Raw genomic sequence first — 25437 nt, 5'->3', positions numbered from 1 at the left:
TCCTATTTGTATGTTTTTTATCTTTTTTTCTTTCCTAATTCCTCTGGCTAGGACTTGTAGTACTATGTGGATAAAATTTGTGAGTGGGCATCCTTGTCTTGTTCCTGATCTTAGATGAAAAGTTTTCAGATTCTCACGCAGAGAACTTCCAGATAAGGAAGACACCTCTAGATCAGCAAAGGGTAACTACTGCCCTTCAGTTACAATCAAAAAACATTACACAACATTCAAATACCACTCGGCTGCTCTCAGACCTCTCTTGTAAAGGAACAATGCTTTCAAAAGCCCAGTCACATGTGGAAGCCTCCTCTTTTGCAGAAGGACACAGAGAGGAAGCCACAAGAGTGAATCTGCTTTGGAGGAGGGCAGTAGCTGTGACCCCAGTATTCTTTCTCCTGGGGCAGATATGGCTGGGATGGTGACCTCATGTGTCACTCCATCACCTCTTTGGGGCATCTTTTCATGGGCAGATTCCTCCCTGTCCTTAGCCGCAGTCAAGAGCCAACCAGCACAATGTTGGAGAGAGATTCCTCATAGGAATCTTTATGTATTATCTGATTGTTGCAATAATGGGATGTTTATTTTCTACAACGTGTACACACAAATTTTGATGGGATTTACTTGAGAAGTATTGCTAGCAACATTCCTGTTCATCTTATATTCCCAAAAAAGATAAGGAGCAAATTAAATGCATGGTGAATGTTGAAGGGCTTTTAGGTTTCCCATGAGGAAGCTGACCTAGGATCCTCCAGAACTTTTTCTGCTTGGATCATTGGCCAGCTAGAAGAATGAGAATCACCCAAGTGTAGAGACCACATCACTAGAGCCAGTGGGCACAAGTTCACCCACTGACCCCTACCCCTGGCCCCTGTGGGGCTGCCAGGTGGTCAGGGTCTGAACAGCCCTTGTGGGTGCTGTGGGAGCACTTCTGAATGCTGTTGCCTGGGAGGAAAACCCACGTCATTCCTGTGTATGCTAAGTGTCATCATCACCAGGCTCCCTAGTACCTGCGTGACACAAGGAGGACGTGGAGCGAGAAGGGGTCTGGCTGGAGATTTAGTGGAGGGAGGATGCGACGAATAGAAACAAAGAGTGGCATCCTATCCTTTTGTCCACATAATGTAACCCAACCAGGGGGTGACATGCCATCACCTTGGCATGTTCTTGTTGAGAAGCAAGTCACAGATTCTGTCCACACCCAGGGGTAGGATTATACAAGGGCTGGACTCATTGGTGGTCATCTCAGGCTGTGTCTGCCTCACGGATAATTTTAAAATGAGAAGAAATTTTAAGGTAAAAGTAACCTGGTAACAGATCATTAAAACATGTAGAAGATGAGGTATGAGAGAATAGGAAGGGTTCTAAACAGCAAGCACAGATTTGATGAGCTGATTGTTTTCCTAATGTGCACTGAAATATACATTGGGCCTGACTTTTAAAATGAAATAAGAAACTTCCATGTTCTCCCTTAAACATACCCCTGGACATTGTTAAAGGCTCCACATATTGGCAGCACTGCAATATTCCACATTCTAAATAGTAGTAGGGTAGATTAGGACCTGGGTCCACATGACAGAGAAAAGTAAGCAGATATAGATGGAAGATGTTAAGTGTAAAGTTAATGATCAGGTATATACTTGAATATTTTTCTTCTTTAAATTGATACACTAATTTCAGTACACATTTTTTCTTTGAGTAAGGGAAGTAGAAATAACTGTAATGGTAGTAATGGCTGAACAACTCATAAGATAGCAGTGGGTGCAGGAAGGGATTTTCCCAGGGAAACCAGAAGTCAGGAGATGCAGGCCCCGGCTTTCTGCTGCAGACCAGGGCATACACGATGGAGGTGAGCTTTGTCAGCGCCACTTCCCTTCCAGGGATTTTCCCTCCCTGTGGTGATGACAATCCCTCTCTAGGGATGTCCTGCTCCCTCTGAAGGTGTGAATACTCTGCCAGGGTCTGTCCTCATCCACTTGCAGGGCCCCGAAGAGCTCTGTGCAGACCTGCCCCAGTCCCAGCCCCAGCATGACCCTCTGCCTTCTCAACCCCGGTCCTGGGCCTGACCTTTCTCCAGCATGGGGCTGAATGAGTACATGAAATCAAATTGTGAGGAACCCTGACACCATAGCTTCCCCCAGATCTCCCCCAGAGCAAAGGAATGAACTGTTGGCAGGAACCAAAACTGTGTGTGTGTGTGTGTGTGTGTGTGTGTGTGTGTGTGTCTGTGTGTGTCTGTGTGTGTGTGTGTAGGGAAAAAATACCTCTATAGGTTAACCCAGATATTCTACTTCTAGGAAGCCACCTTAAGAACATGATCAAGAACCTAACTGACAATAGGACTTCCCTGGTGGCACAGTGGTTAAGAATCCGCCTGCCAATGCAGGGGACCTGGGTTCGATCCCTGGTCTGGGAAGATCCCACATGTCTAGGCCCATGTGCCCTAACTACTGAGCTTGTTCTCTAGAGCCCTCGAGTCACAACTATTTAGCTCATGTGCCACAACTACTGAAGACCACATGCCTAGAGCCTGTGCTCCGCAACAAGAGAAGCCACCGGAATGAGAAGCCTGTGCACCACAATGGAGGGTAGCCCCTGCTCTCAGCAAGCAGAGAAAGCCCATGCACAGCAATGAAGACCCAATGCAGCCAATAAATAAATAAATAAATAACTTTTTTAAATGCTAAAAAAAGAATCTAACTGAAGATATATTTTCAAATATATTCACAAGATCTTGGCTGTCAGAATGCTGGTGATTGAGATTTAGGGGAGGTGATGGTTGCAGGGCTCCAACATAACAATGGACACTTGCCATCTTGGAAATGCAGGTTATCTTCCTCACCTTCAGAGGTGACCCTACAGGCTTACTGTCTGTGTTGGGGTGGGGAGGCTGGGGCAAAGGTGAAATGTCAGGAAAAAAGGTACAGAGCTGGAGAATGGGAGTGCCCTACAGGGAGAGGTCATAGGACGCTGAGTGCTGGTTTGGAGGAAAAGGGAAGGAGAAAGGGGGCTAAATAAGCAGGAGTAGATTGTGGAGGAGAGGAGAGCTAGTACTGGACAACTGTGGAAGATTAACACAGCAGGTTGTGGTCCCTATGGTTTCAGGGTGAAGCTGAGGTAACATTGGGCAGGGAGAGAAGGGCAGCCTCTGGGGATGGGGATGCAGCTGTGTACTGAGCACCTCGGGTCTGGGAAGGGGACAGAGGTGGGATCACAGAGCCTCCCAGGAACTCTAAGTGAGAAGGAGAGCCAGGGCCTAAAGTCCAGGGGAGAAGAAATGGGTCTCTGTGAGGTTGCAGGGCTGAGGTACTGGGCCCACTGATGAGGATGCAGAAAGGCTAGTGGGGACAGAAAGGGAAGGTGGCCCAGGAGTTGCAGGAGGCCCACAGGTGAGGGCACAGAATGACCCCAGCAAGCAGGGCCCCACCATGCCTTCCCAACAGCTCTGTCAGAGCCAGTCTGCACCTCACAGGAGCCCAGCAGGCCCAGGTGTAACCCAGAGACACCACCTGGGGAGGCTGTGGGGGAGCCAGGCCAGGCTGGGGTCCCTCTCCCAGGGAAGGGCAGGGAGGAAAGCGAGGGAGGAGGGGCTAATTTCCAGTCCCCCAGGAACCTGGTGCCTGGAAATCCAGAGTCAGAGCAGGAGACACACCCATGCAGGGTGAGCTTGAGCCTGAGGCATAAAAGGGAGAGGGAAGGAGCAGGTCACACAGCAAGAACACACACCCCTGCACCCAGGTCACTTAGCACGGCTCCAGAGGAGAGCGGGAGGATGGGGGAGAAAAACACACACACTTCTTTTCATAGAAAGTTACATATTTTGGTCATGGATTCATAAATACATGAATATTTTGTAGCTAATGGCCATTCTTGTATTGTTTGATATTATCAACAAACTCTGCAAATGGATCATCAACTGCTTCCCTTTCTAGGAGAAGAGATAAACCAGGGACACTGTGATTTCCTAAATCAGTTCTTCCACTCACATGCACGTGCAGAGGCTGGCTATCTGCCCTGTGTTCTTTTGTCCTATCTTCAAGTTCACTGATCCTTTCCCGTACCTGTCAAATGTGTGGTTAAACGCCTCCACTGTGGATTTTTCACTTCAGCTCTTTGACTTTTCAGCCCTACAATTTCATTTTGGTTCCTTTCGTTATTTTCTATTTTTATGGACACATTCCCTGCAGTAATCCTCACTTCTTAAGTGTCTGCTCCAGCTTTGACAACTGTATGCGGTTGAGAAGCCATCACCCAATCAAGACACAGAACATTCCCAGCACCCCACACTGTATCCTTCTGCCCCTTCTAGTCATTTCCCATTCACCCCATCAGGAGACAGGCACTCCCTCCCAGGCTATATATGACTCAAATAAAGAATATATATGAGGGCACTTTGGAAAATAGAAGTAAAGGTTATTCCACAAATGCAAGGGTGCTTTGGTCAGTAATAGTGTACCATATCAATAGTCTAAATAAGGGAATGAAAGCATCTGATAGTCTCCATGGAAGGTGAAAAGATATTCTGTAAAGTTAAGTACCAATTTTGATTTTTTGAAACGATCTCAAAATAGGAACATGCATCCACAATGGTAAGAATTTCTACATGAAACCAAGACCCAACCTCACTCTTTTTTTAAAATAATTTAATTTAATGTAATTTAATTTTCATTGAAGTTTAGTTGATTTACAATGTTGTGTTAATTTCTGCTGTACAGCAAAGTGATTCAGTTATTCATATATATAATTCTTTTTTAAAATATTCTTTTCCATTATGGTTTATCATAGGATATTGAATACAGTTTTCTGTGCTATACAGTAGGACCTTGTTTATCCACAACCTTGTTCTTAATGGTTAAATACTAAGGGCCTGTCCAAGAGTGTCCAATCAATATGAGAATGCCTGCCTTCTCTAAGCATAGTTGAACATTATTCTGAAAACTCTGGCCTATGAAGCATGTTGTGGGAAAAAAATGAGGCAGATTCTTGGACAGAGCAGGTAGAATTGTCATTATTTTAAATATGATTGTAGAGTTTAAAAATAAATTAGAAAATTTATTACAAGAGGGTCCAGCTTACAAAACACTTGAAATACAAAGAAAACAGCCTTGACAAGAAAATGTAATAATGTAGGTGAAGAAAAACATAAATCTTAATTGTTATAATAAAATACAGTTGAACCTTGAACAACACAGATTTGAACTGTGCGAATCCACTCATACGTGGATTTTTTCAAAAAATATACAGTTGGCTCTCCATATTTGCACATTTTGAAATTTCCATATGTGGTTGAATCCACAGATGAAAACCCATGGGTACAGAGGGCTGACTTTACCATGCCATTTTATATCAGGGACTTGAGCATCTGCAGATTTTGGCATATGTGGGAACTTCTGGAACCAATTTCTAGCAGGTACTGAGGGATGACTATACCTGACTTGAAATTCTATCTTCATAAGAAATATGTTGAATATTGACAATATCTTAATTCTTCCTAGATTATTTTTTAAATTTTAAGGTAAATTTAACACAAGGGTGAGTCAAAAATCATCTGCACTCCAGTTATATTAAAACTTCTGTTGGCCACACTGTTTTATCAGTGTTTTCCATTCAGGGCTACTGTCTCCCCAGTCACTGATGTGCAGGTTGTGAACATGTTACATCAGTTTATTTGTAACTGCGGTGTGAGCAAAAATGTATGCCCCACTTGTGATTTGCACAAAAGAAGAGCAGCATGCAGTGATTCATTTTTTTGTGGTCTGAGGGTATGCATATCCATACACTTCTGCCCACACTGTCAACACTCTGCAAAAACTTCGTTTTGAGGTGTTACAGCATCCTCCCTATAGTCCTGATATTGCTCCATTGGACTTTCACCTGTTTGGTCCCCTGAAAGCAGCCCTACGAGGATGAAGATTCACTTCTGGTGCATTCATGGCTTGTAGCTCAGCCTAAAACATTTTTTAATGAGGGAATATGAAAGCTTGTTGACAGATGGACAAAGTGTATTGAAAAGAAAGGAGACTGTGTCAGAAAATGATGTATCTGTCTTTTCTAAAATTTAATTAAAATAAATCCTACAGCCAGTGTGTGGATAATTTTTGACTCACCCTTGTAAAAATTTCGATGTCTGTATAAACATTTGACCTGTGATCAAGGACAGACCAAAAGCAGAGAAAAATAGGAGAATCCATTGCTAAATGGGGTTGGAAGAACCAGAAAGTGATTCAGAACAATTCAGGGAACACATCATATCAATCACAAAATAAATTCCATTTAGATTGTAGCTACTTACTAAAAAAAATAAAAATTCCCTAAGAGATTAGAGAACTTCACCTTATATGGGGTCTTTCTAAGCTTATAAGCAATTAAAAAGTGTATGTATCTACAAATTTCACTAGTTAAAAATGAAAACTTATGTACACTAAAATATTAGACCAAATAAAAGGATAACAAAAAATTAGGAACTTATTATCTGTATGCGAGAAAAAGCACAGGCATGGTAGCTTGTCTTCTTAGAAACATTCTAAATAGAAAAGGCCCAAATCATAAGCAAAAATAATGAAAACAAAGATATGCACGTTTAAACTGATTAACTTTTTTTGTAGTTAGAAAAAATGAAAAAAGAAAGGCCCACAACATCAGATCAAAACTACTGAACTATATGAACCAAAACCAGATGCAGATGTGCCCAAGAGTGTGTGTATTCAGGTCTACAGTAAAAATATACTTTTGCAGGTTGACCCAGATTCAATTCTTCTAGAAAGCCACCCTACTAACATGATCAGAAAAATGTATATGGATTTGTTTTCAAATATATTCAGGGTAATAATAATTTTGATAAAAATCAGAAATTCTTAGTGTTATGAGGATTATTACTAAATTATATAACAACCAGGTAGTGGAATACTATGTAGCCTTTATTTAATTATTCAACAAGCATGGGAATACCCACACTGTGCCTGCCTGTTTTAGGTTTTAGGAATACAGCTAGTGAAAACAAGACAGAATAAGTAGCATAACACTCATAGAGCTCCCAGTCTACCCTAGCAGGGGGTGGGCTCCCTTCTCCTCCATGATTGTGATCTTCCTCCATCACCACTTCTCTATGGCACAGGAGACCTGACCAACATCCGCCTTTCCCTGTTTCTACCTCAGTTCTGGGCAAGCAGAAGGGCTAGGGCACCCCAAGGGCCATCACACACACGCATCAGCACACACGCTGTTGTTTTCCTAGTTTCAATGTCATTACTTTCTGCTCTATTCTGTATTATTTCCTTCCTCTGCTTACTTTAGCTTTAGTTTGTTCTTCTTTTCAATGTCTTACAATACAATATGAGGTTATTGATTTGAGATCTTTCTTCTTTAATGTAGTCATTTACAGCTATAAATTTCTTTCTAAGTTTTCGCTACTTTAGCTATATCCCATAAGTTTTGGTATGTTGTATCTTCCATTTCATTTATCTCTAAATATTTTCCAATTTCCTTTTGATGTCTTCTTTGACTAATTATTTGGGAGTATGTTGTTTAATTTTTACATAGCTGTGAACTTCCCCAATTTCTTCCTGTTATTGATTTCTAATTTCATTCCATCGTGGTGTGAGGGTATACTTTCTATTATTTCTCTCTTTTTAAATGTATCGATATTTGTTTTACAAGCTCGCATATGGTCTATTCTGGAGAATGTTCCATGTGCACTTGAGAAGAATGTATATTTTGTTGTGGTTGACTGGAGTATTCTATAAATGTCTGCTAGGTCTAGTTGTTTATAGTTTTGTTCAAGTCTACTATTTCCTTGTTGATCTTCTTTCTAGTTCATTATGAATTTTTTTTTTTTTGGCAGTGCCATGTGGCATGCGGGATTTTAGTTCCTCGACCAGGAATTGAACCTATGCCCCCCCGGCAGTGGAAGTGCAGAGTTCTAACCACTGGACCACCAGGGAACTCCCCATTATGAATACTTATAGATTTAAGGAAATTACACTTCTAAGTGTGATTTCTATTGCAAGCATTTTTTTTCTAGTTTGTTTTTATCTTTGTCATGATTTCTTCCATGCAACTTTCTTCTTAATTTTTATATAGTTGACCTTAGGCAACTTTTATAGTTTTTTGTCATACTAAAGAAGTCTTTTCCCTCTCCAAACTTGTAAGAATTTTTTTCTCATATTTTGCAGTACTTTTTTGGTTTCATATATTATAATTAATTCATTGATCCACCTAGTCTTAATTTTCCAGTAAGAAGAGCATAAGGAAGACACTTTATTCTTTCAGAAGCCATCCTAGTTGCTCCATCACCTCTACTGAATAGTCACTTTTTTATCATTGATAGACAGTGTCATCAACATAACACATTATTAAGGAAAGGTTATGGGAGTTGGGTTTTTTTAGAGTATCTTTCGTTATTGATAAATATGAATTAGATGAGACAGATAGATCCTGCAGGGAAGCCCTGGAGGTGAAGGTCAAGCCTTGGGGCATAGGCTCTCAGGTCATGACAGCTCCTGCAAGTCTTCAGCTCAGTTCCTAGAGAATACCTCTGTGTTCCAGAGCACAGAACCCCCTTTCTTTGGGTCACTGTTTGAGTCTCTACAGGTAGGACCCATTCTTTCCTATTGTTTTCTTGCCAGGGCAGATGGCATGAACTTCATCTGAAGGCTTTTCCCTCATTGTTGTATTATTTCTGTGTCTCTCTTTGTCTTCCACTGACAGGGAGCTCATTGAGGACAGGGATTAAGACTTTCTTCTCTCAGTTCTAGAGACCCAGGTGGTGCTGTCCAATACAGTAATCATTAGGCCCATAAGGGGATGGAGCACTTCAACAGCTTCTCTGAATCAAGATGTGTTGCAAGTGAAAAATACACTCCAAATTTCAAAAACAGTATTTTAAAAAAGCATCCCAATGTTTTATATTGATTACATGTTGAAATGACGACATTTTGGATGTTTTAGGTTAAAAAAATACTTTGCTAAAATTAATTCAACTGCATTCTTTTCACCGTGTTAATATGGAGACTCTGAATTTGAATTTCATGTGTGACTTCTGTTATATTTCTGCTGACATTGCTGGTCTAAGGACTGCAGTAGATGCAGAATTGATCTTATGTATTTTTTTCATTTTTCTTAATTTTAATTGGCATGGGTGCTTTACAATGTTGTGTTAGCCGTCACTGCACAACAAAGTGAATCAGCCATACACATACAGATATCCCCTCCCTCATGTAGGTCACCACAGTGCATTAGGTAGAGTTTCCTGTGCTATACAGTATTTTATACATAGTATCAGTAATGTATATGCATCAATCCCAGTCTCCCAATTCCTCCCTTCCCACCCCTTTCCCCCTTGGTATCCATATTTTTGTTCTCTACATCTATGTCTCTATTTCTGATTTGTAGATGCAGAATTAATGAACTGATGGATTCTGGGTAGAGAAAGTGGCTTTCCTTATTTGGGATGCTACTGATGGTTCCAACCACCATGGCCAGCTTCAAGGAATTCTCTCCCCAGAGACAATTTGACAGATTTTCTCTTGCCAAGAGCCCAAGTTTCAGAAGAGAGTGGAGATTGTAAAGTGTGCCCATATGGCATCGATTATACCAATCACTTGAACTCCTTCCCTTCCTGCCTACACTGTACAGCTTGTAAATCAGAACATTTGGGCCGTGTGCCCAGGCACAGGGTGATGAGATGGAATTGTAACCAACATGGAGTTGGAAACCTGGATTCTAGACCAACTTGGTTTTCATCATACTTTCTGCCATGATTATGTCTTTGATTCAATAAAATAAAATTAAGATTAAAAATTAAATGTATAATATGTGCCACTTTGTAGGGAAATAATTTAAAACTTCATTTGGAAGAGATGGAATATTAATCTGTTCCTTGCAGAAGAGGCCAGTTTAGTGCCCTCAGGTGCATTCTCAGGGGCAATTGAGGCTTCTTTCAGAGTCCTTCCTTTATTTGTAAACTTGGTAAACATTTGCTGAGGATCTATCACCTGGTGGGCAATGAGAACAGTTTGTGGGAGGCAACTGTGGTCTAGTAGGAGAGGCTTACCAAGACAGCTGGGCAGAATGAGGCAGGATGTCATAGAGAAAAGAACACTCAGCTTAGGGAGTTGGGAAAGCTCTATGGACCAGGGCTAAACCTTAAAGGATGGAAGAAAAATTTCAAATGGCAGAGGGAGAACATTTCTGGCCACGGGTCCATAAAGGAGGATTAAAAGAGACCAATCCATTCAGGAAAAGTGAATAACTCAAGTATGGGTCTAGAATGAGTCTTCCTGAACTCTACTTGGGAGTTTGGATCCATTGACAGATTTTGAGCCAGTATGTGAGAAAAACCACTCTGAACACAGAGGGAAGGCTGATTGGAGGAACAGGATTCAGAGATGCAGGTAGGAGGCTGTCATATAAGCTGGCTGTGGGCTGAGGTGGAATTGCCCTGAGTATCCCAATTGACCCAGTGGTCAGGTTGCCTCTAGCTGCCTGGGACAGGCCATGCTCTCTCCTGGCCCCTGGGGCTATGTCCCTTCTTTTTCTCAACCTGGACCATCCTCTCTTCCCATAATTCACACCCTGCCCACCTTAGGCATCTGCCTCTGGAACCTTCCACAGCAACTCCAAGGACATTCATCTCTCAGTCCTTGTACTTCCTAAAGCTTCTGAGTCTGTAGCATTAGAAAAGGCATGGCAGTGAAAAGGTGCTAGGTTTGATTAGTCACGTGAGTCTGGTTCTGGGCCAGGCTCCTCTTAGCCCTGTGCTCTTTTTTTTTTTTTTTGGCTGCATTGGGTCTTTGTTGCAGCACACAGGCTTGTGGTGCACGGGCTTCTCTTGTAGAACACGGGCTCTGGGTGTGCAGGCTTCAGTAGCTGTGGCTCAGAGGCTCTAGAGCTCAGGCTCAGTAGTTGTGGCACATGGGCTCAGTTGGTCCGAGGCATGTGGGATCTTCTCAGACCAGGGATTGAACCCATGTTCCCTGCACTGGCAGGAGGATTCTTAACCACTGCGCCACCAGGGAAGTCCCTGTGCTCTGTGCTCTTGCTGGGTGCTCAGCCTCTCCCAACCGTCATGTCCTAAACCCCCTCCCACCACTCCAGCAGGTCTAGGGTTTTGGGAATTCACTCAAGAGTTTTTCCTCATCCAGGGTCTCTCATTATACTCCTACCTCCACCCCCATCCTCTTTCTACTGACCTCGTGATCTGGAAGATGTTTCCTCCCAATCCTGAAAAGTGGCCTGAAAATTACCTGGAAAACTGATTTGAGCTGAATGAGAAGGGGTTTGAGTACTGAGGATTTAGGGATGTGTCAGGGACACACATCTCCAAAACCTGATCCTTTGTCTCTAGATGAAGAGGAGAGGACTCCATGCACCCTGACCAGAGACAGAGAGTGTCAGTGCAAGCCTAACACTTAACATGAGGAAGGTATCCCCGACTTCTTCCAGACGTGCAGCACCGGATGAAATAGAGGAGCCTTGGGGACTCCCAACCCACAGAAGACCTGAGTTTCCTTGTACTCTTTTCTCTCCCCTCTTTCTCTGGAGCTCCTACCTCCCCCAGCCCCCAGGCTTCCCTGTGCCAGTGGGGTCTTCTGAGACTGCACAGGCCCTCCTCCAGCTGCCTGTCCCCACACTGCCCCCTGCAGAGTCCATCCCACACCTCCTCAACACGTTTCTCCCGTGGCCGGGCCAACTGTTCCCTTAGGCACAGATTAGGGCCCATGAGCCTGTCGGTAGCTCACAAAAAGTTTTAAAGTATCTTGAAATCATAAGAAAATATTTGCATAGAATTCAGGTCAGTTATATTTATCTTTATACCTATTGAGTCCTAAATGTAATCTTTAATATGTTTGTAAGCAAGAAGTGGCCTAGAAAGACCAGAGTGCTGACAACAGACAAAAGTCATAATGAGGCCATATATGTGCTCCTTCAAAGTTCCCTTGAAGTCTTGAGCCAGCTGAACTGACCTCACATCCAGCCCTTGTTCCCCAATAAGATCTGAATCTTTCCTATTTGAGGATTTAGGGGCCCATAGTAATTCACTCTCCTCTGATGCTCCAGCGTTGGCTGTGACTGGTAAGGAAGAGTCAACAGGTGGAGGACAAGAGGGTCCTTGGATCAAAGCTTGACTGGAGGATGAGGCTTGGCTTGTACCCAAACCCTTCTGACCCTTGACCTGGATGAGGTTCCCTTTCACAGGGAACCAGGGATCCAGTGCAAGCCTTGCAGAGAAGGTCCAGCTCCTGAAGGGGCAGCTCCGAACACTCAGCAGGAGCCCTGGGGGCTGAAGTGGACAAGCCCAGGTCCTTTTCCCATCCAACAAGGGGGCTGAGGGGACCCTGCCCTGCAGACAGGAGAAGCCTGTCCCTCCTCCACTGTCTTGTCGGGGGACCCCAGGTGGGAGTTTGCGCCCTCTTCCTCCTCAGCCGACCAGCTTTCCTGACGGATTCCCCTCCATGTCCTCCGTGTGTCTGTACCCAGGTGCCCTGATGGGATGGTCATGGCCAAGCCCTGTAGCCCCTTCAGTGACCTCAAATGTGTGGACCAAGAATCAGGTACCCAGGCCAGTGGGGAGGCCCCGGTTCCTGGAGAGCCAGTGACCATGCGACCAAGACTGTCCACCACTCCCTCTCCCTTCTCGGGCAATTCACACATACACACACACACACGCATGCATGCACGCACCCACGCATGCACTCTTACAAATAAGGATTACACACTGTGCAAACTTTAAAAAAATCAGGTTACAGGATCAAACATTAAGTAACGATCTTCAGGTTTTAAAAGGCACTGATCTTTTGTGTATTTACTATAGGTTTTTACTCCGTGGTTACATATGACAACTTATATCTACAACAGTCTATCTGAAGTTGATAACAAGTTTGATCCCATTCTAAAGCTCAACATTTTTAATCTCCTATGGCTAAAATTTTACATTTTTGATGTTACATTTTATATCTTTTAATCTTGTGTGTCCATTTATTAATTATTGTAATCATAGATATTTTTATTGCTTTTGTCTTTTAAGCTTTGTACTAGTTTTATAAGTAATTAAACCACTACTTTTACTAAATATTTACTTTCCAGTGAGATTTATTCTTTCTTATGTGTTCTTGTTATTAATTTTGGCTCTTATTTTCAGCTTTAAAAATGTCCCTTTAACATTTCTTGTAATGCCAGTTTAGTGGTGATGAATTCCTTTAGCTTTTGCTTGTCTGGAAAACTGTTTATCTCTCCTTGCATTTATGAATAATCACTTCTCCATGTGGAGTATTCTTGGTGGGAAGTTTTTTCCTTTAGCACTTTGAGTATATTGTGCCACTCCCTTCCAGCCTGCAACTTTTGTGCTGGAAAATCTGTTGATAGCCTTATGGTTTCCCTTTTAGGGAACAAGTTGTTTTTCTTTTGTTGCTTTTAATATTCTCTCCTTATGTTGAATTTGTGACATTTTAATTATAGTGTGTCTCGGGATGGATCTCTTTGAGTTTATCTTCTTTGGAACTTTCTGAACTTCCTGCATCTGGAAGTTTCCCAAGTTAGGTAAGTTCTCAGCCATTACTTATTCAAATAAGTTTTCTACCCTTTTCTTGCTCTTCTCCTTCTGAGCCCTATACTGCAAATACTAGTCTCTTTGATGTTGTCCCATAATTCCCTTAAGCTAACTTCACTTTATTTCCTTATTTTCAATTTTGCTGTTCTGATTGGGTGAGTTCCACTGCCTTGTCTTTGAGTTGATCCTTTCTTTTCTTCACCGAGTCTGCTGTTGAACCCATCTAGTGTATTTTTCAGTTCAGTTATTGCATTCTTCAGCTCTGTGGCTTCTATTTGCTATTTTCTTATGTTTCCCCTCCTTTGTTGAAGTTCTCACTATGTTCATTCATTCTTCTTCTCAGTTTGGCAAGCTTCTTTATGACCATTGCCTTGACCTCCTTATCATCTCCATTTCATTGTTTTTTTCCTAAGGTTTTATCTTATTTTGTCATTTGGAACAGATTTCTCTGTTTCTTCATTTTGGTTGACTCTTTGTGTTTGTTTCTATCCAGTAGATGAAACAACCACCTCTCTCCCAGTCTTGTGTAGGAAATGGATTTTTCGTTCAGCCCTACCCCGGCTCTTAGTCATCTCTCAAACTTTTGGAATTGTTGAGGCAGCCTATTATATATTTGTAAGCATTCTCAGTAGTTGAGCATGTGCCAAGACCTGTCCTATCCCAAAGGGGAAGATCTCAGTGCCTAGATTCAGGCTGACTGGAAGCCAGAATTTTAAGCCAGCCACACACATCCACAAAGAAAATTACAGGCCAATATCAATATCCTTGATGAACATAGATGCAAAAATCTTCAATAAGATATTAGAAACCTGAATTCAACAATACATTAAAAGGACCACACAACATTGTCAAGTGGGATTTATTCTAAGGATGCAAACTATGGTCCAAAATCCACAAATCCGTCAATGTGATATACCACATTAACAAATGAAGAATAAAAATCATATGATCGTCTCAATAGATGCAGAAAAAGGATTTGACAAAATTCAACATCAATTTCTGATAAAACTCTCAACAAAGCAGATATGGAGGGAATAGGCCTCAACATAAAAAAAGGCCATATATGACAAGGCCACTGCAAACATCATATTCAATGGTAGAAAGCTAAAATTATCTCCTCTAAGATCAGGAGCAAGATAAGGACACTCACTCTTGTCACTTTTATTTAACACAGCATTGGAAGTCCCAGCCAGAGTGATTATGTAAGAAAAAGAAACAAAAAGCATCCAAATTGGAAAGGAGGAAGTAAAACTGTCACATATTGCAGATGACATATTATGTATAGAAAATCCTAAAGATGCCAACAAAAAAGCTCTTAGAACTAATAAATGAATTCAGCAACGTTGTAGGATACAAAATCAATATGAAAACACCTGTTGCATTTCTTTACATTAATAACAAACCAGCAGAAAGAAATTAAGAAAACAATCTAATTTATAATTGCATTAAAAAAAGAATACTCCTATGAATACATTTAACCAAGGAGGTCAAAGATGTGTATATTGAAAACTACATTGAAGAAGATACAAATAGATGGAAAGATAGTCCATGCTCATGGATTTGGAGAATCAATATTGTTAAAATGTCCATATACCAAAAACAATCTGCAGATTCAATTCAATTCCTATCAAAATTTCAATGGCATTTTTCACAGAAATAGAACAAAGAAATGAAATTTGTACAGAACCACAAAAGACCCTGAAGAGCCAGAGTAATCTTTTGTTGTTGTTGTTGTTGTTGCTATCCCCATTTTATTTTTTTCTCTTTTTTTTTAAGAACTTTTATTGAGATACAGTTAACATACAATAAACTGCATATATTTAGAGCGTACAATTTGGTATCCCAATCTCCCAATTCATTCCTCCCCAACGCTCTCCACTTTCCCCACTTGGTGTCCATCTGTTTGTTCTCTACATCTGTGTCTATTTCCGCCTTGCCAACCGGTTGATTTGTACCATTTTCCTATATTCCGCATATATGTGTTAATACAAGGTATTTGTTTTTCTCTGACTCACTTCACTCTGTATGACAGTCTCCAGGTCCATCCATGTCTCTACAAATGTCCCAGTTTCATTGCTTTTTACAGCTGAGTAATATTCCATTGTATATATGTACCACATCTTCTTTATCCATTCATCTGCTGATGGACATTTAGGTTGCTTCCATGTCCTGGCGATTGTAAATAGTGCTGCAATGAACATTGGAGTGCATGTGTCTTTTTGAATGATGGTGTTCTCTGGGTATATGCCCAGCAGTGGGATTGCTGGGTCATATGGTAGTTCTATTTTTAGTTTTTCAAGGAACTTCCATACTGTTTTCCATAGTGGCTGTATCAATTTACATTCCCACCAGCAGTGCAAGAGCGTTCCCTTTTCTCCACACCCTCTCCAGCATTTACCGTTTGTAGGTTTTTCTGATGATGCCTATTCTAACCTGTGTGAGGTGATACCTCATTGTAGTTTTGAGTTGCATTTCTCTAATAATTAGTGATGTTGAGCAGCTTTTCATGTGCCTTTTGGCCATCTGTATGTCTTCTTTGGAGAAATGCCTATTTAGGTCTTCTGCCCATTTTTTGATTGGGTTGTTTGTTTTTTTGGTATTGAGCTGGATGAACTGCTTATATATTTTGGAGATTAATCCTTTGTCTGTTGATTCATTTGCAAATATTTTCTCCCATTCTGAGGGTTGTCTTTTTGTCTTGTTTATAGTTTCCTTTGCTGTGCAAAAGCTTTTAAGTTTCATTAGGTCCAACGTATTTACTTCTGTTTTTATTTCCATTACTCGAGTGAGTGGGTCAAAAAAGATCTTGCTGTGATTTATGTCGAAGAGTATTCTTCCTATGTTTTCCTCTAGTTTTATAGTGTTTGGCCTTACATGTAGGTCTTTAATCCATTTGAGTTTACTTCTGTGTATGGTGTTAAGGAGTGTTCTAATTTCATTCTTTTACATGTAGCTGTCCAGTTTTCCCAGCACCACTTACTGAAGAGGCTGTCTTTTCCCCACTGTATATCCTTGCCTCCTTTGTCATAGATTAGTTGACCATAGTTTATCTCTGGGCTTTCTATCCTATTCCATTGATCTATATTTCTGTTTTTGTGCCAGTACCATACTGTCTTGATCACTGTAGCCTTGTAGTATAGTTTGAAGTCAGGAAGCCTGATTCCACCAACTCCATCTTTCCTTCTCAAGATTGCTTTGGCTTGAATAGCCAAAGTAATCTTAAGAAAAGGAAGTAAAGCTGGAGGCATCTTGCTTCCTGATTTCAAACTATATTATATTTTATTTATTTATTTATTTGGCACACGGGCTTAGTTGCTCCACGGCATGTGGTATCTTCCTGGAGCTAGGATCGAACCCGTGACCTCTGCATTGGCAGGCGGACTCTTAACCACTGCGCCACCTAGGAAGCCCCTCAAACTATATTATAAAGCTATTGTAATTAAACAGCATGGTAATGGCATAAAAACAGACACATAGATCAGTGGAATAGAATAGAGAGCCCCAAAATCAACCCATGCATATATGGTCAATTAATTTATGCCAAGAGAGCCAAGAATACAGCTCTCTTTCCCAATAGGGAAAGGACATTCTCTTCAGTAAATGGTTCTGGGAAAATGGGACAGCTATGTGAACAAGAATAAAACTGGACCACTATCTTACACCACACACACAATCAACCCAAAATGGATTAAGAAGTTGAACATTAAGTTGGTACAGCCACTATGGAAAACAGTTTGGAGGTTCCTGAAAAAACTAAAAATAGAACTACCATGTGATCCAGTAATCCCACTACTGGGCATATACCCAGAGAACACCATCATTCAAAAAGAAACATGTACCATAATGTTCATTGCAGCACTATATACAATAGCCAGGACATGGAAGCAACCTAAATGTCCGTCAACAGATGAATGGATAAAAAAGATGTGGCAAATATATACAATGGAATATTACTCAGCCATAAAAAGGAATGAAATGGAGCTATATGTAATGAGGTGGATAGACATAGAGTCTGTCATACAGAGTGAAGTAAGCCAGAAAGAGAAAAACAAATACTATATATTTGTTAACTCATATATATGGAATCTGAAAAAAAAAAGATAGTACTGATGAACCCAGTGACAGGACAAGAATAAGAATGCAGAGGCAGAGAATGGACTGGAGGACACGGGGTTGGGGGCGGGGGGCGAAGAGGAAGCTGGGAGGAAGTGAGAGAGCAGCATAGACATATATATACTACCAACTATAAAACAGATAGCTAGTGGGAAGTTGCTGTATAACAAAGGGAGATCAACTCGACGATGCGTGATGTCCCCAGGACAGGGACAGTGGGAGGGAGTCGAGAGGGGGAGGGGATATGGGGATATATGTATAAATACAGCTGAATCACTTTGGTGTACCTCAAAAGCCAGTACAAGAGTCTAAAGCAATTATATTCCAATAAAGAGCTTAAAAAAAAAAAGTTGAACATAAGAACTGAAACCATAAAACTCCTAGGGAAACAAACAAACAAACAAACAAAAAACAGAGACAATAAGCAACCTGACTGGTCTTGGCAATGATTTTTTGAATCTGACACCAAAAGCAGAAGCAAAGAAAGCAAGCATAAACAAGTGGGGCTACTAAGCTTCTGCACAGCAAAGGGAACTGTCAACAAAATGAAAAGGCAACATACTGAATGCGAGAAAATATTTGCAAATCGTATATTTGATAAAGGGCTAATATGCAAAATATATAAGGAGCTCATATAACTCAAGAGCAATAAAACCTCCAAACAATCCAATTTTAAAATTAGCAGAATTTCTGAGTAGATATTTTTCCAAAGAAGACATACAGATAGCCAACAAGTACACAAAAATATGGTCAACATCATTAATCATCAGGAAAATGCAAATCAAAACCACAATGAGATACTGCCTCACACCTGTTAGAATGGCTACTATCAAAAAGACACAAAAATAATAAGTGTTGGGGAGAATGTGAAGAAAAGCAGACACTTGTTCACGGTTGATGGGAATGCAAATTTGTGCAACCACCGTAGAAAACAGTGTGAAGTTGTCTCAAAAAATTAAAAAATATAACTATTATATGATTTTTCAGTTTCACCTCTGTATATTTATCCAAAGAAAATGAAAACACTAACTAAAAAAGATATAAGCACCTCCATGTTCGTTGCAGTATTATTTACAATACTCAAGATATAGACACAAGCACAGTGTCCATTGATGGGTGAATGTATAAAGAAATTGTGGTGGTATATATATATGTGCACATACACACACACAGTGGAACATTATTCAGCCATAAAAAATGAAATCTCTCCATTTATAACAACATGAGCGGACCTTAAGGACATTATGTTTGGTAAAAAAGTCAGACAAAGAAAAATACCATATGATTTCTCTTATATGCAGACTCTAAAAAAAATTTTTAAAACATTAGAAAAAACCTCCAAAAAACCAAGCTCCTAGATACAGAGAACAGATTGATGGTTGCAAGAGGTGGGGTGGCTGTGGAGGATGGGTGAGTTGGGTGAACTGTTTTTCGTTTTTTGTTTTTTTTGGTTTTGGTTTTCAGTTTAAATAAATTGAATAACATATTTTATTTAAAAAATTAAATAAATTAAAGACCCTATCTACAAACATAATCTCATTCTGAGTTACTGTTGGTTAGGATTTAAACATATGAATTTGGTGGTTGGGAGGCACAATTCAGCTCATAACAGGCACATAGGAAAAATACAAATCGTCTAAAATACATGTAAATAAATAAGTAAATAACATACAAAGGTACTTGACAACCTGTCCTCAAAAACAATCTGTCTATTTCCCACTAAATATCAAAGAGTCACAGAAAAAGATGAAACTGCAGCTCAGGATAGGATCTCTGTGCAATAAATGATATCATAGAGACAATTGGAGAAACTTGAGTGGGGTCTGAGAATTAGCTGATAGTACCCTTTGGGTGTTAATTTTCTGATTTTGAAGGTTGTGCTTGCTTATGGGGGCAGAATGTTCTTGTTTGTTGGAAACCCCCACTGAAGTGTTAAGTGCTGATGTGCATTCTGTCATTGGCTTGTTCTCAGATGGTTTAAGGAAATATGTTTAGCATAGTTTTTGCAATTTTCTGAAATTTTAAGTCAGGAAGTTAAATTTTAAAAAGAAGAAGATTGAACCAAAAATGAGTTATGTGGGACTTCCCTGATGGCGCAGTGGTTAAGAATCTGCCTGCCAATGCAGGGAACACTGGTCTGGGAAGATCTTATGTGCTACGGAGCAACTAAGCCCGTACGTCACAACTACTGAGCCTTCATGCTGCAACTACTGAAGCCCATGCACCTAGAGCCCATGCTCCACAATGAGAAGCCACCACATTGAGAAGCCCGCACACTGCAATGAAGAGTAACCCCTGCTCGCCACAGCTAGAGAAAGTCTGAGCACAGCCATGAAGACCCAACACAGATCCAATAAATAAATAAATAAATAAATAAATAAATAAATAAATAAATAAATAAAATTTTAAAAAAAGTTATATTGAGCCCAGTTTGAGTGGCTGGACCCAAATAAGATAAAATGCAGCCCTCTGCCACATAAATTTCCTTCAAGAGCTTAGAGACAGCTGTGCTAATGAGTGTCCCTCCAGTCCTCCCTCTTCCAGGTTGGGCCTCCTCTGAGCTGAGGCAATGGCTGTGTCCTCTTTTCTGCTCACACAATCCTATTGCCTCCTATGCTCCCTGACTTGCATGCTATGACCTGCCAGATTCACTTAGTTCTAGTAGTTGTTCTCTGCACATGAATAGAGCTGGTTATTTATTCCCTTCCGATCTTTATGCCTTCTTCCTCTGACTTACAGCAATGTCCAGGGCCTGAGTACAATCCTGAGTAGATTGATCAGCATGAATAGCCTTGGTCTTGGTCTCAATTGTTGAGGGAGAGCATTCAATATTTTATCATTTTAGGGACTTCTTTGGTGGTGCAGTGGTTAAGAATCTGTCTGCCAATGCAGGGGACACGGGTTCGATCCCTGCTCTAGGAAGATTTCATATGCCGTGGAGCAACTAAGCCCGTGTGCCGCAACTACTGAGCCTGTGCTCTAGAGCCTGTGAGCCACAATTATTGAGCCCGCGTGCCACAACTACTGAAGCCCATGTGCCTAGAGCCTGTGCTTTGCAACAAGAGAAGCCACGGCAATGAGTAGCCCATAGCTGCAACTAGACAAAGCCAGTGTGCAGCAACAGAGACCCAACACAACCCATAAATAAATACATAAATAAATTTATTAAAAAAATATTTTTCCATTTTAAATGATATTTATTACCTGTAGTTTTTGTATACATGAACTTTACTGATAAACTTTTTAAATACATGGATGAAGAAAATAAGTCCTATCTGTCCCCGGTATAATGAGTTTATTTTTATCATGATTGGGTGTTAAATTTTGTCAAGTGCTTCTCCTACATCAGTTAACATGCCCATATAGTTTTTTCTCTTCACATTGTTCACATAGCAAATAACATTGATTAGTTTTCAGATGTTAATCCAACTGTATTCCCAGAATAAAACATAGGAACTGTATTCCTGGAATAAACTTGATCATGATATATCATCTTCTTTAAATATTGTTGGATTCAATTGGCTGTTAATTAAGGATTTTTGCATGTATATTTATAGTGGATGTTGATCAGTATTTTTTTTTTGGTAATGTCAATTTTTGGTATCAGGGTTATGCTGGCTTTATAAAACAGTGGAGAAGTGTTGCCTTGTCATATTTTCTGAAAGAATTTTGTAGATTGATATCATTTTTTCCAAAAATACTTACAGAATTCATCAATGAAACTACATGAGCCTACAGTTTTCATTGCTGTAAGACTTTTAAGTGATAAATTCCAATTCATAAATAGATATGGGATTAATCAGATTATCTTTTCATCTTGTGTGTATTTTGCTAAGTAGTATTTTTCAAGGAATTTGTCCATTTTATTCAAGTTGTCAAATTTATCAGCATACAATTACTCATAAGATCCTCTTATTATCCTTCTCATGGCTGCAGAGTTTGTAATAATATCCCATCATTAGGGCTTCCTAGGTGGCGCAGTGGTTGAGAATCCGCCTGCCAATGCAGAGGACACGGGTTCGATCCCTGCTCCAGGAAGATCCCGCATGCCACGGAGCAACTAAGCCCGTGTGCCAGGAAAAAAAAAAAAAAAAAAAAATATCCCATCATTAATTCTTGATATTGGTATTTTTTGTTTTGCTTTTTTTTCCTTTTAAAATTTGGTTTATTGATTTTATTTTATTAGTTTTGTTGATCATTTCAGAGAATCAATAATTGGCTTGTCAATGCCTTTAATTGTTTGTATTCTATTTCATTGATTTCTACTCATATTATTATTATTTCTTCCCTATTCTTTTGAGTTTAATTTGCACTTATTTTATGGTGATTAATGTGGATCTTCAGGTCACTAATTTTATTTTTTTTAATTTTACTCCCCATTTCTCCCAGCCCCCTATTGCTTTAATAGAATTTAATACTCAGATTTTGAAGTTTTTTTTAGAGATCATTCTTGACTAGTAATGTAACTTCACTGAAGTTAGAGAACAAAGTCTATATGATTTTATTGCTTTTAAATTTATTTAGTTTTTTTTAATTGTCCAGAATGTGGTCTATCTTGGTGAAAATACCACGTTCATCGAAAAAGAATGTCTTCATTAGATGTTGCAGTGTGCTCTCTGAATGTCAATTAAGTCCAGGTGGTTGATAGTTTTCCGTTTGTTCGTTTGTTTTTAATTTGGCTGTGGGGGTGGGGGGTGGGGGTGGGAAGGGGTGCAGGGGGAGGGGCTTCCGGTATCTTAGTTCCCCAACCAGGGAGTGAACCCCTACCCTCTGCAGTGAGAGCTAGGGGTCCTAATCACTGGACTGCGGGGGAATTCCCGTGGTGGTTGATAGTTTTACTTCCAGTTTTTCATCTTCATTAAAGGGTGATATGATAGCCCTTTAATTTCATCAATTTTTGCTTCACTTATTGATATTTTAAAACTCTATTTTAGGCACATAATATTTATGATTAAGATGTCTTCCTGATGAATTGACACTTTTAACACTACAAATGGTGCCTTTTTAAAAATCTTTGGTAACATCAAGAGTAAACTTGAATTGACTCCACGCTTCCTATGGACCTGGGCAGTCCCTCAGCAGGACATTCAGTTATGTCTGTTCTGTTCCCAACCTGCCAGCCATATTTCCCACCACCCATATAAATACCCCTAGAAGAGGACAAGGACGTCATACTAGGGTTAGTGCACACATCTTAGAACCCACGCCACCCACGCGTTCAGGGGAGGCACACCTGGAGCTTGCCGAGCAGCCCTATGCAGAGACTTTCCTCAGGACAGTTCCGGACACAGGGAGCTGAGGCAGAGACACAGACACCCCCATCCCCACCCCCGCAAGGTCACCAAGATGAAAAGAGCCTGGAGGGGGCTGCAAGACAGAGGTGACAATGCTACTGGTGGCAGGGACACTGATGGACATGGAGTGAAAAGTCCACACGGACAGGATCACAGGCAAGAACAAAGTCAAAGTAACGGGGGTGGGGGTGGGTGAGGAGGAGGCTTCCTAGTGTGTAATCTCGACCGCATCCTGTCTGAGGGAACTGGGTGCGGTGGAGATCTGAGGCTTTGCGGACCCACAGACTTGTGTGTTGGGGGGTGAGGGGTGGGCTGCGAGGGATGAGAGAGAGAGAAATCGAGACAGAGACAGAGGGAGACAGGAGGGCTGCACTGGAGCGGCTGCTGGGACAAAAGAGAGAAGGAAAGGAGGGGAATTCCTTGGCGGTCCAGGTCCAGTGGTTAGAGTTCTGCTCTTCCCTGGTCGGGAAATTAGGATCTCACATGCTTCAGGCATAGCAAAAAAAAAAAAAAAAAAAAAAGAGGTAGGAAGTGAAAATGAAATGGGGGGATGTGCAAGTGTATTCAGCAGAGTCCTATGTAGACTCAGAGATGTAGACTGACCCTGCTCTGCACGGAGATGAGTCATGAGTGGGGATTTCCTTCTTTTGCTCCCTGCCCTGCAAGTGACGGAAGTGACGCCAATTGCAGTTTCACAGTCTAGTTTGATCTTCACTCTCTCTTTGCTGATAACAATTAACCAAACAACACTATTTGCTTCTGGGGACAAACACACCCTAAAGCTGCACCGTTACTCTTTTTTTTTTTTTTTTTTTTAAACAAAAGATTCTTTAAATTCTATAGTGTTTTACAATTTTCAAAGGTTTCACACACATAATTTCATGTAATCCCATAACCCTTCTTTCTCTCATCCCTATATTTCCACACCCTGCTTCCCTCTCCCCACTGGTACCCACCAGGTGGTTCTCTACATCTGTGAGTCTGCTGCTATTTTGCTTTATTCACTACTTTGTTGTATTTTTTATATTCTACATGTAAGCAATATCACACAGTGTCTTTTAACCTGAGCAGCTGTGACATAGCGTCAGACGTGTTCTCAAGGTCTTCCTGTGGTCTGCGATCAGTTTCTTCTGAGATTTTTGTGGGTTTGGGTGATTGTTTTAGAAGCAAAAAAGACAAGCTACAGTAACAGTAAAGCCTTCTGCCTCCCAGTTAAGGGCAGCCATTAAGCTATTTTTTCAGGATGCACAACTTACCTGTTTCAATCTCCAAATGGAAATCAAAATACAAGCTTCACACCCTTTCCTCCTAAACTAAAGACAGAGTCCCTAGGGTGAACTGTATGATTGTTGGTGGTTTACCTTGTAAGCCCTGTGTGTTAAAAGTGCCTGGAAGGAATTTGGCAAATTGCTTAGAGCAGCCACGAAGGGGTGCTGAATGCAAGGGAGGGTGGGAAAGCTACTTTTCTGTAAAAACCGATGGGAAGAATGGATGCAATGAGCATGTTTTAGAATTTAAACGGAGGCATAAAAAAGGGAAAGGAGGGGGAGAGGAGGGGAGGGGAGGGAAGAAGAGCAGGGCAGTGGGGCAGGTGGAGTATGGTAATGAGAGGGAAGTGACGGGCCGCAGCAAGGTTTGCTACGCCTTCTTCAACTCTTCTTTCTGGAACTTACTTCTGGGGTAGCCAGACAAGCCTAGTACCGGGAGGCGGAACGCGGGCTTTTCTCCTTCTGGACCGCGGTCGGTCCTGTCAGGCCATGACCCTGCTCCTTCTCCCGACTCTGCCCCCAGTTGGTCCTGCTCAGACAACCCCGGCCTCAGGTGACCCGGGCAGGCACCCCGCCGTGTCCCCCACGCCCCTCCCCCGCCCTTTCCCGGCCACCAAGCGCCCCTTCCAGGACCCGCGATAGGGACTCACCGACAGCAGGACAGCCAAAACGACGAAGAGAGCCCTGGGCCCCCGGAACCGAGGCCTAGGACTGGGGACTGAGGACCCGGCGCCCGAGGCGGCCGGTGCGCTCTGTTCCCGCTGCCCCGTGCGGTCGGAGAGCGCTCGCTGTCCAGCTCGCCGCAGGGTGACAGCCGGCAGAACCATCACGAATCGACAGTGTCTTTGGGGGAACGCGGAAAAGTCCGCTTCTGATTGCCAGTTGCCGGAGGTCAGCGGAATGCCTCAGTCCAGCGCACCGCTCTCAGGGTTTGGGGCGAAATGAACGGAACGGGAGGCTCCGCCTAGTCTTATTCAGGCTGGTATTGCGCTAGCAGTGCCGGGCGAATAAGAAGCTCTGAACTGGAAGATGAAGGCAGAGCTGGCATTAAAAGCCCTTCCTGAAGTGGGTCCCTTCCCAGGGCCAACGGCCCTCCTGAGCTGTTCTGGTCCTCTGCTACCGCCTCTGCCCACTCTCAGCTTCTGCTCCTCCCACCGTCATTGACAGAGTGGGTGCACGGGTATCACTTTCTCTAGAGTCACTTTGCAGCTCTGTCCCA

The 25437-nt window shown here is 41.6% G+C and overlaps 1 protein-coding gene across 1 annotated transcript in view; it reads right to left on the bottom strand.

The window, feature by feature from the left end:
* Nucleotides 1–25113, bottom strand: part of LOC130846380 (tumor necrosis factor receptor superfamily member 10A-like) — a 45039-nt gene extending 19926 nt beyond the window's left edge. The window contains exon 1 of the mRNA XM_057724593.1: nt 24869–25113. Coding sequence (XP_057580576.1) covers nt 24869–25045 — 177 coding nt within the window. The 5' untranslated portion in view covers nt 25046–25113. The remainder of the gene's footprint in view (nt 1–24868) is intronic.
* Between the last annotated feature and the right edge of the window lie 324 nt (nt 25114–25437).

The sequence above is a fragment of the Hippopotamus amphibius genome, chromosome 2 (genome assembly GCF_030028045.1).
Source record: "Hippopotamus amphibius kiboko isolate mHipAmp2 chromosome 2, mHipAmp2.hap2, whole genome shotgun sequence".
Classification (NCBI taxonomy): domain Eukaryota; kingdom Metazoa; phylum Chordata; class Mammalia; order Artiodactyla; family Hippopotamidae; genus Hippopotamus; species Hippopotamus amphibius.
The sequence above is the reverse complement of the archived record's forward strand: the minus strand, read 5'-3'. Positions and strand labels throughout refer to the sequence as shown.